Source organism: Porites lutea, chromosome 13, assembly GCF_958299795.1.
Source record: "Porites lutea chromosome 13, jaPorLute2.1, whole genome shotgun sequence".
In the NCBI taxonomy this organism is placed as follows: domain Eukaryota; kingdom Metazoa; phylum Cnidaria; class Anthozoa; order Scleractinia; family Poritidae; genus Porites; species Porites lutea.
Window position 1 is genome coordinate 17,180,019 of NC_133213.1, and position 18,616 is coordinate 17,198,634.

The following is an 18,616-nucleotide window of genomic DNA, read 5'->3' on the forward strand; positions in this document are numbered from 1 at the left end:
AAAAGCGTCGCCCTAATAGACTGTTCACAGTCCCCTATTTTTCCGTGAGATCGTCGAGATCGACCGCGTCCTACCATTAATGGCGGCTATCTTGATTTTCAAATGTACCGAGGGGGCGGGCGTCGGGGATTATAGCTCTAGGGGGAGGAGGGCAAGAAAAAAAATTTTTTTTTCGCCTCCTACAAAACCGTCCCCCGCCCCCTAAGTAGATTCGACACTCATCTAAGATGGCCGCCCGTAACGCAAAGACTTCGATCTCGAGGGTCTTAAGGGAAAATAGGGAAAGGTGAACAGTCTATAAATAAATACATGTGATATTTTTAAATACGGTAATCATTGTTCCTGAAAAGCCCCTTTGGGGAGGTAACAATAAAGTATGTATGTCCTTTCCCCCTAGTGTACCATTAGGTTTAAATATTGGTCTTAAGCTCTAAACACACATACATAATTGACTCCTCTCTCAAAGCAGCTCTAGATTGAATGGGAGTTTCTTGCAAAAGTCATCCTCTTTATTCCAAATGACTTTCTCGTGCTTTGTGTTATCCGCTATTCCCGTGTTATCCGTGATGATACCGTGAAAAAAATGTCCCCTCTGGAACGAACAGCTGTTTTATGCACTCGGAATGAATTTTAAATTGACATAAAATTTTTCTTTGTTCGACCGTTTACTATGATCCTTTCAGGACCCTTTCCTACAAAAAAAATACCAGGTTGCATATATACCACGTCCAAAGGCGAACTTTGCTGCTTTATTTATTACTGGATGCCTAGTAATGGAAGCTGTCAACTGCCTACTGATTTAACTAAAGATTTTTTCCTCTTTAGCACTGGTAAAGATTGGGAGGAGGTCAACCTAGTTCTGATTGTCAAAGGGACGAGATAAGATGAGAAGAGAATAACAAAAAATCTGCTTTACAAGGAGGAGGGTCAGTAAAATTTAAAGAAGGCTTTCCTCCATTTGCTCAAGCCCTCCCCTCCCCTCTCTAAGTAATGATCGATTTAATATAAACTTACTCACAGGCCGGGACTATTTATCCGCTTTTAATAAGCGATTTTCAAGGGCCTTCATGCTGACAACCGAGCCTCAGGGATCATCTCCAGTTCGATATATAGCCAACTTATGTGAAGGATGAGTCACAAGTGTGATATGCTAACGCACATCGCACGTTTGTGACTGGTAAATGACATTTGCTGTTTCTTATGGAGCATATTTTCCAAACGCAATCGATCGTGAAAACGCGGCGTTTCAATTTACTGAAAAAAATCAAAGAGCTACGGTTTCCTCATTTGGAAGGTTTTATTTTTTACGCCTCTCAGCGTCGAGAAGGAAGACCTAAACAAATGCAGCTATCTTGGTTTCTTCGGTTTCTGACTGACTTCAGATTTGTCGATTTCCGGATTATCAGGATTTCCGCATTTCCGGTTTTCCGTATTTCCGGCTTTCTGCATTTCCGGTTTGGCGTGTCAACCTGCATTCGACCTCGTAGAGCTGGTTGAATGGAAGGTTTATTCGAAGTCGTAGTACTTAAATCTCAATTTTCTGACCCAAAATGAAACCTGCTTAATTGATGTTCTGATTCTCGACCAAACTCTCACCTCTGGAAAGTTGTTTTACCGAGCTATTTAGCTCGAAACGTGACACAGTATCACCTGTTTGGAGCTTCGGATTGTCAGCATGGCCGATTCAAATATGGCCGCATACCAGCAGCTTCTAAACTGGCACATTTACTGCAATTTTATGTAATCTGGCATCTCAGGGATTGGAATATGGCTCAATTTGTGAGTCACTACTAGTAATGAATTAGGTAAGCCGTTCTTTTGACCTAATCTGTTGGAGATAGATCCGTAACGCGAGAGCTGAAAATATCGCAGAAGCTCGCATATGCGTTGATACAAACGGTCATAACTTTTAAAATACTGAAATCGTACAGGGGTTTTTGTATATTCTTAATAACAGACGGTCTATCTTTTTGTCTATTTGGTCTACAGCTTTCAGCTAGGTCCCAAACGTCAGAAATAACCTTTTAAACCGGGGTCATTTTTGGCCTTTTGCTCCAAGGCAATTATTTGGGGTCATATTTTGCTTGATTTTTCAGCTAAACTTAGCGAATAACTATTGCTTTCATGTAAACCTAGAGGTGTCTACCTATAAATAGGTATATAATTCATTGGCAGATGGTGCAAACCAAACATTTTACAGCGCCGCCAAAAATGCCTAATTTTCAATTTTCCAGACGTGTAAATTGGCTGTGGCGGGACAAAATACTTAGCGCCCCCAGCACGGTAAGAAAATTATTGTAAATCAAAGCAAACCTATTTTAGTTATAGTCTCGATAATGCCTTTCACTTGCCAGAGTTTCAGGCAAAATTATTTACCACGTGAAATTGAGTGGGCGGTTTTTACGGAGACTGCCTCTTAAGCCTTTTTCATAAAAATAAAAAATAAAAAAATAAAAAAGCTTAAAAATAGGAAAATATAGGAATTTGCTCAACTTATAGGACTTAACAGGAAAGGTCTGGAAAAAAAAAAGGATTTTCTAAGAATACAGGACTCGCTTGACACCCTGTAAAAACTACATATCTTATCGTTACAAATTTTTCACACCAAGAAGAGAAGTAAAATAATAATAAACGTCAACGTAACTTATTACATATTGAGTTTATATCTATAGATAAGTGTATTGATAAAAGTATTCTTAAAACATTCTGTATTAATAAGTGTGCGAACGCTATTCTGGTTGCGTAAGTTATAATTGATGGCCTTAGTCTTACTAGGGATCTGCTCACGCAGAAGGTGGGTGCTAAGTTAAGAAATTTTCTTAAAAGCTTTCCGATCTTGTTTTTCTATAAAAAGCTCTATAATATTTAACCTAACTTAAATGTGAAAAAAAACCGTAACCGAAATAATAGTTAAAGGAAAGAGAACTGAGCATGAATTATCAACAACGCACCTAACCAGTCAGTAAAACGGATAATGAATACACTTTGATGATGGAGCTGAATCGCAAATAGGGTTACTTATGAAGTTGTGAATTTTGGTGGCTCGTTTATCTGGAAAAGAATGTCTTATAATGCATATAATCTAACGGCTTTTTTGGTAGGAGGTTGAAAGTGACGCTGCATTCTGAAGTTCCCGACTTTTTTTTACAAATAATTACCATCTCTAGGCGGATCCCCAATGTTTGCTGTGATGGAATCTCCTATAAAGAAAGGAATTACCAGGATTATTATTTATTGTAACATTATACTTTGACAATTGTCCCTGTGTACATAGAACAGACAACACTTCATGAGATAAATGACATGCTGCATTTAAACATGGGTTGCTTGGACGCATGTATACATAAACATTGGCATAAATTAAGGGCAGCGTGCAAAGAAAGTAGTGTCCAATAGCCCGGGGCTAGTGGATTTTGCTATCGGGCTAATGAATTTTCAAACTAACTTGCCCGACGGGCGAGTGAAGTTTTTTGAGGAATTCAAATGAAAGAAGAACTGTAAAATCAATTCTGCTCATCAAAACGTTTTTGGGGCTAGTTGAAATGACGTTTGGGCTAGTATATGCTAGCTTCAGCTTGCCCGAATGGCAAGCTTTAAAAATCACTTTCTTTGCACCCTGAAGGGAATAAGCCTTAAAAACGATAGAGGTTTCTAACCCCTCACCTTTCAACAATTTTTCACCTTTCACCTCTAAACTCCACGGCACTTACCATCGGGTCCTTGTGATACATTGCTGTTTTCTGGATTATGGAGGACAGGTTGATCTTGGGTTGCTGCTGAAATAAGATGAACATTAGGTGAATGAAAAAACAAGAACAAAGAGGGGCACCCAATGACTTTTTTCTGTAAAATATCTGTTCGAAGGAGGAAATATTGCCCACAAATTTCTAAAGCTCGTGAGAGGCTTAGCCTAACATTTTCTGGATAACCATTCCAGTTGTCTAAGATATTCAGAATCGCAAATAGGGTTACTTCCGAAGTTGTGAATTTTGGTGGCTCGTTTATCTGGAAAAGAATGTCTTATAATGCATATAATCTAACGGCTTTTTTGGTAGGAGATTAAAAGTGATGCTGCATTCTGAAGTTCCCAACTTTTTTTACAAATAATTACCATCTCTAGGCGGATCCCCAATGTTTGCTGTGATGGAATCTCCTATAAAAAAAGGTATTACCCGGATTATTATTTATTGTAACATTATACTTTGACAATTGTCCCTGTCTACATAGAACAGACAACACTTCATGAGATAAATGACTTGACATACTACATTTAAACATGGGTTGCTTGGACGCATGCATATACAAACATTGACATAAACTAACGAAATAAGCCTTAAAAACGATAGAGGTTTCTAACCCTTCACCTTTCAACAATTTTTAACTTTTCACCTTTAAACTCCACGGCACTTACCATCGGGTTGTATTGCATTGCTGTTTTCTGGATTATGGAGGACAGGTTGAACTTGGGTTGCTGCTGAAATAAGATGAACATTAGGTGGATGAAAGAACAAGAACAAAAAGGGGCACCCAACGACGTTTTTCAGTAAAATATCTGTTCGAAGGAGGAAATATTGCCCACAAATTTCTAAAGCTCGTGAGAGGCTTAGGATAACATTTTCTGGATAACCATTCCAGTTGTTTAAGATATTCAGAATCGCAAATAGGGTTACTTCTGAAGTTGTGAATTTTGGTGGCTCGTTTAATCTGGAAAAGAATGTCTTATAATGCATATAATCTAACGGCTTTTTTGGTAGGAGATTAAAAGTGATGCTGCATTCTGAAGTTCCCAACTTTTTTTTACAAATAATTACCATCTCTAAGCGGATCCCCAATGTTTGCTGTGATGGAATCTCCTATAAAGAAAGGTATTACACGGATTATTATTTATTGTAACCTTATACTTTGACAATTGTCCCTGTGTACATAGAACAGACAACACTTCATGAGATAAATGACTTGAAATGCTGCATTTAAACATGGGTTGCTTGGACGCATGTATATATAAACATTGTCATAAACAAAAGGAATAAGCCTTAAAAATGATAGAGGTTTCTAACTCTTCACCTTTCAACATTTTCTGGATAACCATTCCAGTTGTCTAAGATATTCAGAGTTTTTCTACTAACTCGTTTACTAGCCTGCAATAGCAAAATTCACTAGCCCCCGGTATCGGACACTACTTTCTTTGCACTGCGTTATTGCTAGAAGTATGCGTGGCTCAGGTTATAACTATTTTAACTGCAAATGCGCATTATTAGAATTAATAATAAATCACATTTCAATGCTCAAGGAACTCGGTATACTAAAATCTAATGATATCCATTTGTTCCACTGGGCCAATTTATGTATTCTTGCAAAAATTCATTCTTATCTCCAAGGTTCAATAACAATTTCTCCCAAAGCAATCAATTCCACTCTTATAATACAAGAAATTCCCAGGCCTACTGTCTGCTGCGCGTATTATCCAACAAACAATAAGAAGTTCTTGCCTTTTTCAAGGACCCAAATTTTTTAATTTAGTTGAAAATGAGGTCATCAACTCTCAATCCCTTTCCTCCTTTAGGAAAATACTGAAGATTAAATTATTATGTAAATATGAAAACCAATCTTAGATCTTTTCATCTTTGTCCTTATGCCATCTTTTTTTCAATTGATATTAAACAGCTCTAGCCCGTAGTTCGAGGAGGCCTAACCTCTCATAAGCTCCTATAGTTTCTGTTAGGTCTCCTTGCCACTTTTTTTTCTATTTATCCTATATTATTTGTAAATCTTTTTGTATTATTGTGTGGCAAATAAAACAACAATAATAATAAAAATAATAATAATACAATAATATTTATTGGTTTGCATTGCACAAATTTCAATCCAGGAAAAGAAACTTTCATCTGCACATTACATGGACTCAACACAATCCTAAAATCCTACAACATAATTATTCCAATTCCAAAAATTCTAATTAATAATAATAATGATAATGATAATAATAATAATGATAATAATAAAATCAAAACAATCAAATCTGACGTGGACGGGCTGTACCTGCCCAGAACTGAAGGAGGTAGAGGGCTCATACAACTGGAGCTTTCCTTCAAGCCAACCACTATCTGTCTTGACAAATACCTCCAGGAGACGCAGGACACCCTCCTCCACTTTGTCAAAGACCATGACGACAGGAAATCCTTGTACTCCGTCAGCAGACAGTCAATGAAGTTCAGTCGTGAACTGGGAGTGCCTGAAATACCACCTGCAGAAGATGAGGCGAACACCACCTATGCTTGCAGCACAAAGGCCAAGGCCAAACACCAGGGTCACCAACAGCTCAGGTCCAAGTTGGAATCAAAAGCGCTCCACGGAAAATACCCACAACAGGTGAAACAGGTTGACGTGAACCAAGACAAAGACCCACAGATGGCTAAAAGCAGCTGGCCTCAAGGCAGAAACTGAGGGCTTTATCATGGCAGCCCAAGGTCAAAGCCTCCCAACACGCTGGTACCGACACAACATCCTCAAGAAGCCTGACGTGGACCCAAAATGTAGACTGTGTGGCCGTTTTGACGAGACCATTGACCACCTGGTCTCTAGCTGCCCTGAACTGGCTAAAACTGAATACATCCACCACCACAACAAGGCAGCTGCACACATGCACTGGAAGATCTGCAAAGAGTTTGGCATTGAGGTGAAGGAACGATGATATGAGCATGAACTCAAGACTCTCACCGAAAATGACCGTGTCACTATTCTGTGGGACATGCCCATCCACACTGATAGGAACATAGCAGCTAATAGGCCGCATATTGTGCTAACGAACAAGAAGGATAAAACCTACCTTCTCACTGATATGACTATACCCCTCGGCACCAACACCTCAGTCAAAACCATGGAAAAGCTTAACAAATACAAAGACTTGAAAATCGACGTTGAGTGAATGTAGGGGCTTAAAACAACAACAGTCCCGGTGGTTATGGGAGCCCTTGGCACCATCAAGAAGGACATGGAAAACTACTCCAACAAAATTCCTGGCAACATCAACATACATGAACTCCAGAAAATAACTCTCTTTTCTACATCCCACCTTCTCAGGCGGGTCCTCTTCATCAAGTAGAAACCTTCTCTGCTTCCCAAAGTCCATGGTTTGGACTAGGATGTTGAGAGAGAAACACTAGTATATCTTATATATAATAATAATAATATTAGAGATGCGAAGAAGTACACAGAGGAGCTGGATCTACAGCTGTGGTTAAACTTCCCTAACCCAGTTGCTGTCACCAATGGTAAAGAAGTGGAAGCTAAGAAGGTAGAGCAGGCAATCTACAAAGCCCACCAGCAGGAGATACAATCAACGGTATCTGAGGAGAGATGGCAAGGAAAGCTTATCAAGAATAGAGTGTTTTCACATGACGTCACGGTGGCCATATTCGTGTCCCAAAACAATGAAACAGCGGCCATGATGGTGTCCCAAACCAGTCCTGTGGGAGTTGAACTCTTTTCTTATGCAAACGCTTTCCTTTGTTCCAATAACTTGCATAGATGCTGGCCACGTGAGTGAAAACGCTCTATAGATGGGACTATGTTCACCGGGACGATCAAACTCAACCTACTTTTAAAATGACTCCTGGGTTAAAACCTTTCACACTTATAAATCAGAACAGACAAAATACAAGAATACGCTAAACATAATTATCGCTTGATGGATTTTAGAGGAGTATCTACAAGGAAAAACATCTACTTTTGAAACCATGCGGAGAAATAGGCCAAGGGTTTGAGGAAAGTCTATGAGCAAGAAATGTTGTGCAAAACTTAGAACGATTTTGAATGAATAATAAAACAAATTAATATTGAATTTGGCTTTAGTAGGAGGATGTGAGGAATTAAGCAGATCTCAGAGGATAGGAAGTTATCCATCTCAACCTTCAGCCTTGGTGGATAATATCAGTGGCACCAAAACCTATGTCCGATCTTCTGGGACCGGTAGAAATTTAGTTCGGACATGTAAACCTTTGACATGACTTGTCCATTGGACAAGCACATTTTCAATAGCATAAATAAGCATAAATAAAGAAATGGTTGAAAACTGTCTTCAAATTACAGTAACATTAAAATTCATCTTAAAAGTCATAAAAACAATCTCATACTTGACAAAATAAAGTTAAAAATTCCTTTTAACTTCGCCATTCCACAGTAGTCACTTCATCAAAAACAATTTACAAGGGTAACAATGAGATTAAAAACATTAATTGCCCAATTGTTTTTGAGTTTTGAGTTTTGAGCTAAACTTTTTCGTTAAGAACTCTTGGGTTTTGAACAACCAAATTTAGGCCCTGTCCACACGTATCCGTTTTCATTTGAAAATGCAACTTTTTTTCTCCCTTTCGAAAAAAATTCACGTCCACACATAGCGTTTCTGCATCATTTTGGCCCGTCCACACGTATGCGATGAATCGATTTGAAAATGATAACTTATCCAGCTGCACATGCTTGACGCATACATGTTCGCCGTGGTTGCCAATCAAATACAGAATTGAATGCCTCTATGGACAAGTGCCTCTATGGACTAGCAACTTTGTTGGTACAAGCCAACACACGATGCCTACCTACATTTACTGACCGAGCCTTTCAATTGGCAGCTCCCAAACTGTGGAACAGTCTTCCGGCAGAGATCAGAAACATTCAGAGCCTTACATCTTTTAAGAGAGCTCTCAAAATGTACTTTCTTAAGATAGCTTTTAATTGACTTATTCTTAAATTATCGTTTGTAATGAACATATGAAAATATTTCTATTGTGTATGTGCAATACAGTACAGGCCACCACAAGCATTGCAGCATTACACGCGTGTTTCTTGAGTGTAAATCCGCCAAGTTACACGCAAATTACACAAGAAATACACGCCGCGCAAAACAAGCGTGTAAAAAATACAAGCAAAATACACGCAAACTTTTGGAAACTGAGAGTAAAATTTTACACGTAGACTGCACGTATTTGACAACTTTCATCTTTGGTCAAGCGGTGAACGACGACCTCTGAGCTACCTCTGGCCCTAAGCCTCAAGTCGTATTTAGGGGGAAACTCAGAATGATCGTTTCTCTTACCAGTCCAGCTACAAAATTACTGTTGATAAATATTTGTGTAGTTTAATAATATTTAAACCGCCTTTAAAATTTCCTGAGGCTCTTCATTACTCAATTGAAACTTGGAATAATTTGCTGCGCTGTTTGAAATGTTTTCAGGGACATGTGATGTACAGCACGTTGGTATTTTATTTTCATTTTGTTATAAACTCGGCCAGGTTTTGAAATAAATAGCTTTGTTTTCCTTGCCTCTTTGTTCACTTAGGCTTGTAGTTATTTTTTATGGTTATTTTTGCATTGCTGGTTAGATTTTTTCCCCAACATCAGATTTTCCTTATCTCCTCATGTAATGTGATCCTTTTTAATGGTGAAAATTGCTTGTTTCACATGGAACACTTTTCTTTGGTTAAACTGTTGCTTTACAAGCTTCTCCTCATTAAAACGTTACATAAATGACCCCAAAATTAACACAATGCAACAAGTACTCATGTTTCTTGACGGCAAGGTTTGACAAATAAATTTAGGTACAATAAACACAGGCACTCGCGATGGCGGGAACTACGTGTGTACGCTTATGTGAAATTTTATATTTTTAAAAGCATACCACATTCAACTTTACCCCGTCCCGCCAAGGAATTAGCGACATTGTTAATCAAAAGTCAACCTTTAAAAACATGTATCTACAGTTTGGTTAAACTTAAATGTTTTGGAATTAATATCCGGTAAAAATTTTCCTTTGATTCGATTTGGCTGAACAAATGGTCACACAATGACAAACTAAATGAAAACACACAATACACTGCTGACTACATTGTATGAAGAAGACTGCAACTTTTCAGTTCTAACTTACAAAAAGATTCTTTCATAGATTGCTATAATAAAGCCATGTTGAAAGTGAAAAACATGATTCAAAATTATTTCCGTTTTCAATCGAAACGCATTAGTTCCTACTGAAATTTAAATGTGAAGAGACTGTGATCCATCAGCATCTTACGATTTCTTTTAGTTATCTGCCATTAAAAAATACATACAGCTTGCATGTAGGAGTAAGAGAGGAAACTTCTATACGATAAATACATGCATCTCGCGTGTAATCTAAGCTGCATCTAATTGTTCGCATTAAATAAAACATATGCGTTTTTTGTGTGTATTTTGCATGTTAATCCGCCATGTTGCACGCAATTTACACACGTGTAAGTGCTGCAATACCCATGGCCTGTACTGTATAAGTTTCATAATTTTATTCATTATTACCTTTATTATTATCATTCTGCTAGGAGTTTTAGAGAGAATGTCATGGTAGCGGAAACAAGTCATAAAGTGTTGAAGGTTTTATCATTTTGCAATTGGATGATGGCTTAACCTCCTCCAGTAAAGATAATAGTGCTAATTTTTTTGGTGACAAAGAAGTACAAAGAAGCTTTCTGGGGACCTTATTTGAGAATATGCGAAAGTTAAATCTCGTACTCATAGTTGTTCTTGTCCTCGAATCTAAAGGTTCCTATTTTAACCAATAACACGACAGGGTAGGTGGGTGAGGCCGCCTGAATGAATGAATGAATGAATGAATGTAGGCAGGTGACCCTTCCACCCATGACAACTTTTCTCCATATAAAAGGCGCCTTAATATGTAAGTCCTTTAAGTCTGCATCTCATTGACACAATAAGTTACACCTAAGTACTACCCTTCTTCCTAGCAACTTGTCATATCATTTGGGTAGCTTGTCATATTACCTATGTAAGAAGCCTGGCAGTCGCAGCATTTGATCTTGTATACTGCTCCCTGTCTGTCCTCCGGTTTGTCTTTGTCCTTGACATTAGTAAGAAGTCGCCGTAAAGTGGTTATCGTTTGTGTGCAACACGTATATTGTAAGGTTGTAATATACGTGCAATAGTTTCAGAGGTGCCTCTGATGTACGGTATACTCGCTGTCGTAACAGGGTCAGAGTTGGTCTGAGTGTTGGAATCAGTGTTACTGTGAGACTGTGAGTGTTCCGTCTAACAAAGTCCATGTTGTAATTGTTCTCACTAAGAACGTTGTTAAGATGATCAGTCTCGTCTTGTAGGCTGTCAGGTGAGTCACAAACTAGTTGCGCTCGTCTCGTCAGAGTCCGGATAGTAGTAGCCTTGTGAGAGGTCGGGTTGCACGAAAACTGGTCTAGTAATCGGTCGGTATGTGTCGGTTTTCTGTAAATAGTCGTTTTGAGTTTGTTGTTGTCGCGAGTGACCAAGCAGTCTAGAAAAGGTATCTTACCATTTTCTTCGATCTCCTTGGTGAACTGTATGTCCGCGTTCTGTCTGTTAAGGCGTTCGTGAAAATCGTCGATTCTGTCTTTGTGTACGGCGGTGAATGTGTCGTCAACGTAACGTAACCAAAGAGGTACAGTTCGCGTGTAGGTAGCTAGGGCTTGTTCCTCGATGTTTTGCATGACAATTTCCGCTACAACAACAGAAACTGGAGAGCCCATAGCTGTACCGTGTAACTGTTTGTAGTGTTTGCCGTTGTACTGAAAGTACGTCGAAGTCAAACAGAGGTTGAGTAGGTCCATAATGTCGTCTGTAGGTAGTGGTGGTTCAACAGTAGAGTTCTTAATAGCGTTCTCAGTACAGTCTAGAGCCAGTTGAAGTGGAATACTGGTGAACAGCGATTTCACGTCAAAGGACACTAGTTTGTGGTCGTCCGGCATCTGTATTGTCTTAATGGCGTCAATAAAGTTCTCAGTAGACTGTAGTTTGTGTCTAGATTCGTCAGTCAGCGGTTTCAGTACGTTAGTTAAGTATTTAGACAGTTGGTAGGTTGGGGACCCACAGAACGAAACTATGGGCCGCATAGGTATGTTGGGTTTGTGTAGTTTTGGTAGTCCATACAGCTTGGGTGGCTGCGGAACACTACACCTCAGTCTTTTGTAGCGTCGAAAGTCGATCTTGTCGGTTTTCTTCAGTGTAAGCAGTTTGTTGTTAAGTTAACGTTGCAGTGCGGGTAGCGGGTCTCGTTTAAGGACTTCGTAGCTCGGTTTGTCGTTAACAAGCGAGTCCATTTTGTCGTTGTAGTCTGTCTTGTTCATAACAACAGTCACCCGTCCCTTGTCTGCGGGCAGTATGACTGCCACAGTTAAACAGTCGTCTATTGTTAGTCAAATTGACTGTTTAACTGTGACAATAGACGGATCGAAACGCACCAATTACTGATTACGAGTCTTCATAGCCAATAACATCACGGCTTAACTGACAGACGACCAATAACATCACGACGTAATTGACCAATCAAATCAATAACCAGAGTACAATACCATCAACTAACGTGATACAATTCACTTTGACTCTGAAGATGACTACCGCAAAGGTTGTCGAAACGTCAGTCACTGTCAACAACAACAGTCCTATTCAGGACTACGTTCACCCAGGACATATATAGGTGCATGATATGGTGAGCTCTACATTCAGAATTTGAGTTATCAGGGTAAATTTTGTCCAAGGGAAACAAAATTTAATTTGAGTTAGCAGAAAATTTCAAGTCATCTGAGTTTGAGATAAAAGCCCAAAACCTAAAAATTATTATTTTCATAATAATAATTATATAAACTACAAGATCCTCTCTCAAAATATTTTTCGATTTGAAGACATGATTTTTTTAAAAAGGTTTTTTTAAACAGAAACACATCTAAATTGTGTATCAGCTTCTTTTTGCAAGGGAGCAAAATGTCTTCCTTAGTACACTTGATGACACTTAAAGTCAGTCAAAGTCTAAGGTGTTTCATTACTGTTATTCAGGATAATGAATAGGAACAATGATCAACATAGTTTTGAAAATACATGGCCACTCAGCTCTTGCATTATTTTTGATTGACAAGACTGCAGAATTTCTAAGGCATTGTTGTTGGGCTAACTCACCGTCACCTACCTTCAGAGGAGGTACCATCTTCCCTTTCAGACTCATCAGTTCCATCAGTTACGCTGGTCTTACTGCGAAAACACTCTACAGAAAAAAAAACCATCAGTGAAAATGACATAGAACCATTAATATTTATCTTTTCTCTATGATGACAAATGTGTGAGAACAGTCAAACAGACCAAAATTGAATTATTTCCAAAAGGACAGTCACTGTACTTTTAAGTAATTTAAACTCAGCTCAAAATAACATGACATTCATTTTATGGGGAGCACTAGGCAGACACTATTCAAAAATGGTGCTACAAACAGAAGTTTACCAACTTCTATAGAAAAACCTGAATGGAATTACCCAGTTGGTCAAATGTTAGCAGCTGAGGACACCGGGCTGTCAACTCTCCAGGATGATAATCCGGGAGACTCCAGATTTTGGACCGTATTTCCCGGACTCAAGATTAGAGTCTGAAATCTCAAAGATAATCGCCGAAGTTTGCCATTTCTTGTAGACTCGACTTTCTGACAATAAAATTTCAAATATTTTGCGTTGTTTGAGCTATTTAACCGTTAACATCAAACGTTTTCTTAAAAAACTCCGGTATGCCATTGTAATATAAGCAATGATGTGATTGGTGGGAAGTAAACCAATCAGGTCAAATGTTACAATGCCAACAACATCTTTTTTGCATGTTTTGTGTCATCGCAAATTCATAATAATCGGAGTCAACGACTATTTTTGTGCGTAAATGACATCATGTGCTGAACGTTATGACATCATCTATCATCCCTTCCCTATCAATTCTCAATATTTAAAGATGTGGGGGGTTGACAGCCATGAGGACATCACTCAGACAATATGGTCAACAAAATTAGAACATACAAAAACCCTGGCTAGTTTAAAAAACAATGACAGCTTTAGTGATTCCAGGCTCTGAGATAGACTACTAAAACTAGAAATATGTTATCACAAAAATCTCCCAAAGCTAAAAGCAATGAGAATAAACAGAAACATTAGCCAAAGGGTAAAAATACAATGAAAGAAAAAAAATGAAAAAAAAAATGGAAGTAGCCCCACCAGGATTTGAACATGCACCCCAACTTCCTCCAGCGCAAAAAGTGAGGCCTCGATACCACTGGGCCATGCAACCACTGTACAGTACATTATTTAAAATTAATAGCTTTGAAATATTTTTCTCTGCCATTCACACTGTTTGAACCTTGTGGATCAGCTGTATGTATCATGAATTCAAAGATACACGTGAGGAAAAATAGCTTAAACAAGTATTTCAAAGTCATTTTGCATTATTTCCATGTTTATCCATACTCTCAAGCTTTATATAGACTACTCAAATTGAATGCACTAGTCTTCTTCTTCGCTGCTCTCGCTGAAGTTCAGGTCACCATTCATTTGGTGTTAAATCTTCCACTGCAAGGACTTCCAGCCACTTGTCCAAACGGACGCTGTTGTGTTTGGAGCCTGATGTTATTTGCCTCAGAAATACTTTGTGATTTGCCAACATACAGTAAACAGAGGATGAATAAAATTAGCCCTAGTTGGTGGCCGTGCTGCCTGGAAACCCAAAATGCACAATGAAATCATGCTGAATGCTGTCTTTAGGATTTGTTTTTGATTTGTTGCTAGGCAACTGCAGTGATTAAACCAAGAGAAAGATTTACGACCAAAGCGAAAATTGCACTCCACTTATGATCCTCACGTGAGCCGCGCACACTGCACGCGAGAAGATTATAAACTCACCTCGTTCAGCGAGAATTATGACTGAAAAAAATTAAATCAGATACTGCTACTGCTGCTGTTATTATTATTATTATTATTATTATTATTATTATTATTATCATTATCATTATTAATGGTCTAATTCTTACTGACATCTAATAAGTAACAATATATTGTTCCGACATTTCAATGGAATGCCTGATCAAACTACAGCTACGGATTTCTTAAACACTCTTAACCAGCCCATTCTGCTGTCAGTTTAACAATATATGGAGACTGAAAAGGATGGGATGCTTCCCTTCCTCGGAACCCAGCTTTTCAACCGAGTGCCCCAAATTGAGACTAAGGTGTACGTGAAGCCTACTAATACTGGTCTACTTCTCCACTACCATAATCATGTTGACAACAGTTACAAACAAAGCTTATTATTAAAACTATGCTTGATCTTGCGTACCGTTTGTCCTCAATATGGTTTTATTTTTCAGAGGAGTGTGAGCGCTTGAAGTCTCTGTTTTCACATTTGAAGTACCCTCAGCACATTAATTATCAACTCCACCCTTAACAATTTTGTCAGCTCGAGGGTTGCTGACCTTCAGCCATTGCAGGCCTCAGTGGAAATGACGAGTTGTGACATGACTCGGGTAGTTATACCTTTCGAGGACCAGGATTTGGCAAAAATTGTTAAGCCTCAGTTCAAAGATCTAAGTTTTAAGCTCCATATACCACAAATAATCCAACCAATATTTGTGAGTAAGAAAATTGGCCAGGACCTCCACGGTTGTGAGACAAAACCATAAGTGGCTTAAATCAACAGTGCGTAGTGTACCAGTTTCAATGTAACCTGTGTGATTCTGGTAGGTATGTTGGTTGGCCACAAAAGTAAATCATCTTCCATGCACAAACACTATGATAAAAACCATGCAGGTGCTATTTATATAATATATCGTTAATTTTTACATGCCTATGTTTCACAAAAATTAATAGTTATTAATTATAATTATTACTGTTATTAATATTATCTTCATTATCATTGTATCGTGCAGACCACTTAATATTTACAATTTCTGACATAAACGTGAGGAACTTATAATTCATACAAGAGTGCTTCTTTCGTTTAATGAAGTGAAGTGCTATTATAATGGAAGGATTTTCATATGGAAATGAAAATTGATTTGACCAAAAGCCACAACCTGTCGAACTTGAATCCCAAACCAGATAAAATGCTAGAAACTTAGTAGCAACCTTACCAGGGTGTCCAGCGGCATAGTTGCTCAAAAAATAGGAAAAGCAGGAAACTTTATAATAAAAAATGGGAGAAAAATAGGAAAATCAATAGCACTTAATTCGTCAACAAAGATAGCCTCCCTGCACCCCATAAACTATCCCGATTCTGATTTCACCACTTTAGTCCATCAACAGCAAAAAACATAAGAAGGACAAAATGAGTATTTTGGCTTGAATTTTTATTCTTCTTAATATCTTTAGCCTGTGAAAACATCCATTTCTCCTCTCTCTTCGCCGCTGGGGATGTTTTACACGGAGGAACGTCTGCGACTCAGTGACAGGAATTCCATACTGATGACGCAAATTGATGTTTACTTAATAAATCCGGAATTCATGGGGTTCCAAATGTAAATTTATTCAATTTTAGGTTTCTCCTGGTCGATTTTGGTAAAGTGTTGTGTTCATCTGTGAACGAGCTCCAGCAAAACTCAAATGTTTGTTCTAGAGAAGACTATATTCCACAAATATTGACTGTTTAGTTAGAGATTCATCGCGTTTACATTTGACCTTTGTGGCCTTTTGTCTTTCGTCTGTCATTCGTAAACAATAGCTAAAACAATGTAACTACTCCGTCGACCAATCAAGGCTTCTGACCGGATTCTGGACATATTTTACGTCATCAGTATGGAATTTCTGTCGCTGAGTCACAGACGTTCGTCCGCGCGAAACGTCCCTAGCGGTGAAGAGCGTGGAGAAACAGATGTTTTCCCAGGCTATAATATCTTTCACAGAGAACTCTCACTGAAGCATTTCCAAATGGTCAAGCGAATGCTGGCTCCTGATTGGACACAAAAAACGCTTTGTATTATTGTACCCAATCAGCGAACAGCATCTCCTGAGTTCTTCTCGTGAGTTCATACACGACAGCTATTAGCTCAAACATGGCTTGTCTGGCTCATGCACCAGAGAAATGCAAACTCTCCATTTCAAAATATTGTCTACCCAAAAATTAAAGACACTTTTCCAAAAATACAAGCTTGAGCTTACAACAGGTATTCATGCTTGCATCGATCATGTCTTCGTAAATATTAGGGAGTTTAAGATCACACAACAGCTGACAGCCACGAAAACATCGCATGAAAAGTGAATTCACATTTTTTCAGTCTCTATCATGGTTATTTCAACTCGCTTACTTTGTCAAATGCAAGTGAACTCTTCTGGAGCTGAATTTCTATCAACCAAATCCAGTCATAAAGAGAAATAAAATTTTTGTCATTGCTTGTTTTTGTCCTTCACAAAAAGTTAAATTAGGCATTTTCACGTGGTAGTCGTGCAGTGACGGAAAACAAATGTACAAAAAAGCGTGATGCACATGCAAAGTTCTTGTTTTGCCTGTCAAGCTATTGCTGCTTTTTGTACTTTCTCGTGGCTGCTGCATCTTAAACTTTCTATTATTCTCAGTGAAAATTGAATTGCTCCTGCTGATAGCATCCGAAATGTTTTTTGACTCATCGGTAGAATGAACCGGGCAACTGTGGCAAGATAATAGCCGTCGTGTACAAGCTCACGAAAAGAACTCAGGAGAAACTGTTCGCTGATTGGGCACAATAATACAAAGCATTTTTTATGCTCAATCAGGAGCCAGCATTCACTTGACCGTTTGGAAATGGTCCAGTGAGAGTCGGTACCCAGGGGCTCTTCCATCAGTGCTTGAAAACTTTCATTATGCCTTTTCTCCCAGCCCGACTGACTGCCCCTGGGTCTCCAAGGATGAGACAGAATAAAATGGAACAGCAAACCGGTTCATTGACACAATAAGTTACACCCTAAGTACTGCCCTACTTCCTAGCAGCTTGGGCAGATTGTCATATTGTTTATATCATTCGTATCATACTTACCAGAGAACTGCACTTCTGACAGACACACCGAAGAAATTTTATCATCCACGAAGTTGAGAACAGCAACAGCACGGCCACTCTTTAAGATGACAGCTCCATAGGGGTGAAGATTGGTTATGGCCCCATCTGCAGTAAGTTCTGTCCAATTCTTATAACGATGGGTAGTTTCCTTTTCTGGGAGAGATAGAGCACATTCATTGTCAATGAATTCGATCTTGTACGATTTCACATCAATACTTTTAGTGCTTCCCTCTACAATTTGACAGATTGAATCGTTTAGGTCTTTTAGCCCGGTTACGTCTTTATTGGCTGCAAAAGGTCGAACTTTTTTTAGGCCAGAGTTTTCACTCAGTTTCTCAGAAGCAATAGGAATGATTACCAGACCGAAATTGAAAATTACTTTTTCCTCCGAGTTAGTCAGATTAGTTACATCCTGCAGCTGATAAGTTTTCGGCTGCTCGCTGTGCGAATGAGGATCACTACTTGATAAGAAGTACAAGGTATAATCGCTCGCGTTCAACACGTTCTTTCTCCTCTTCAGGTCATCCAGTTCTTCCTCTCGGACGATCTTTTCGCTTGTAACTAAAAATATCTTCTTTTTGCTGTAATCGTACAAACCACGTACTACGCTTCCAGTACGCAGCCCTGTGTGGCGTCCAGTACTAGCGGCATGTTTTGCCACAAGACACACTCCCAGCACGTCTGCGTTTTGATATAATCGACGCTCTTTCTTCGAAGTAATTCCTTTGAGTTTAGGAAGCTGATCCATTTATTGCGAACGAAGCAGGTACGCCGTGCGCTGTACT

At 38.7% G+C, this 18,616-nt stretch overlaps 1 protein-coding gene and 1 pseudogene across 1 annotated transcript in view; one reads left to right on the forward strand and one right to left on the reverse strand.

Annotated features, from left to right (window-relative positions):
• LOC140922476 (uncharacterized) overlaps positions 1-18,596 on the reverse strand; it is a 20,173-nt gene extending 1,577 nt beyond the window's left edge. The window contains exons 1-6 of the mRNA XM_073372457.1: positions 17,811-18,596; positions 12,969-13,043; positions 4,812-4,853; positions 4,112-4,153; positions 3,711-3,773; positions 3,159-3,200 (exon numbers count right to left, since the gene is read on the reverse strand). Of these exons, the coding sequence (XP_073228558.1) occupies positions 3,159-3,200; positions 3,711-3,773; positions 4,112-4,153; positions 4,812-4,853; positions 12,969-13,043; positions 17,811-18,579 (1,033 nt within the window). The 5' untranslated portion in view covers positions 18,580-18,596. The remainder of the gene's footprint in view (positions 1-3,158; positions 3,201-3,710; positions 3,774-4,111; positions 4,154-4,811; positions 4,854-12,968; positions 13,044-17,810) is intronic.
• Positions 6,641-7,102, forward strand: LOC140922624 (uncharacterized; annotated as a pseudogene).
• Positions 18,597-18,616: the final 20 nt, after the last annotated feature.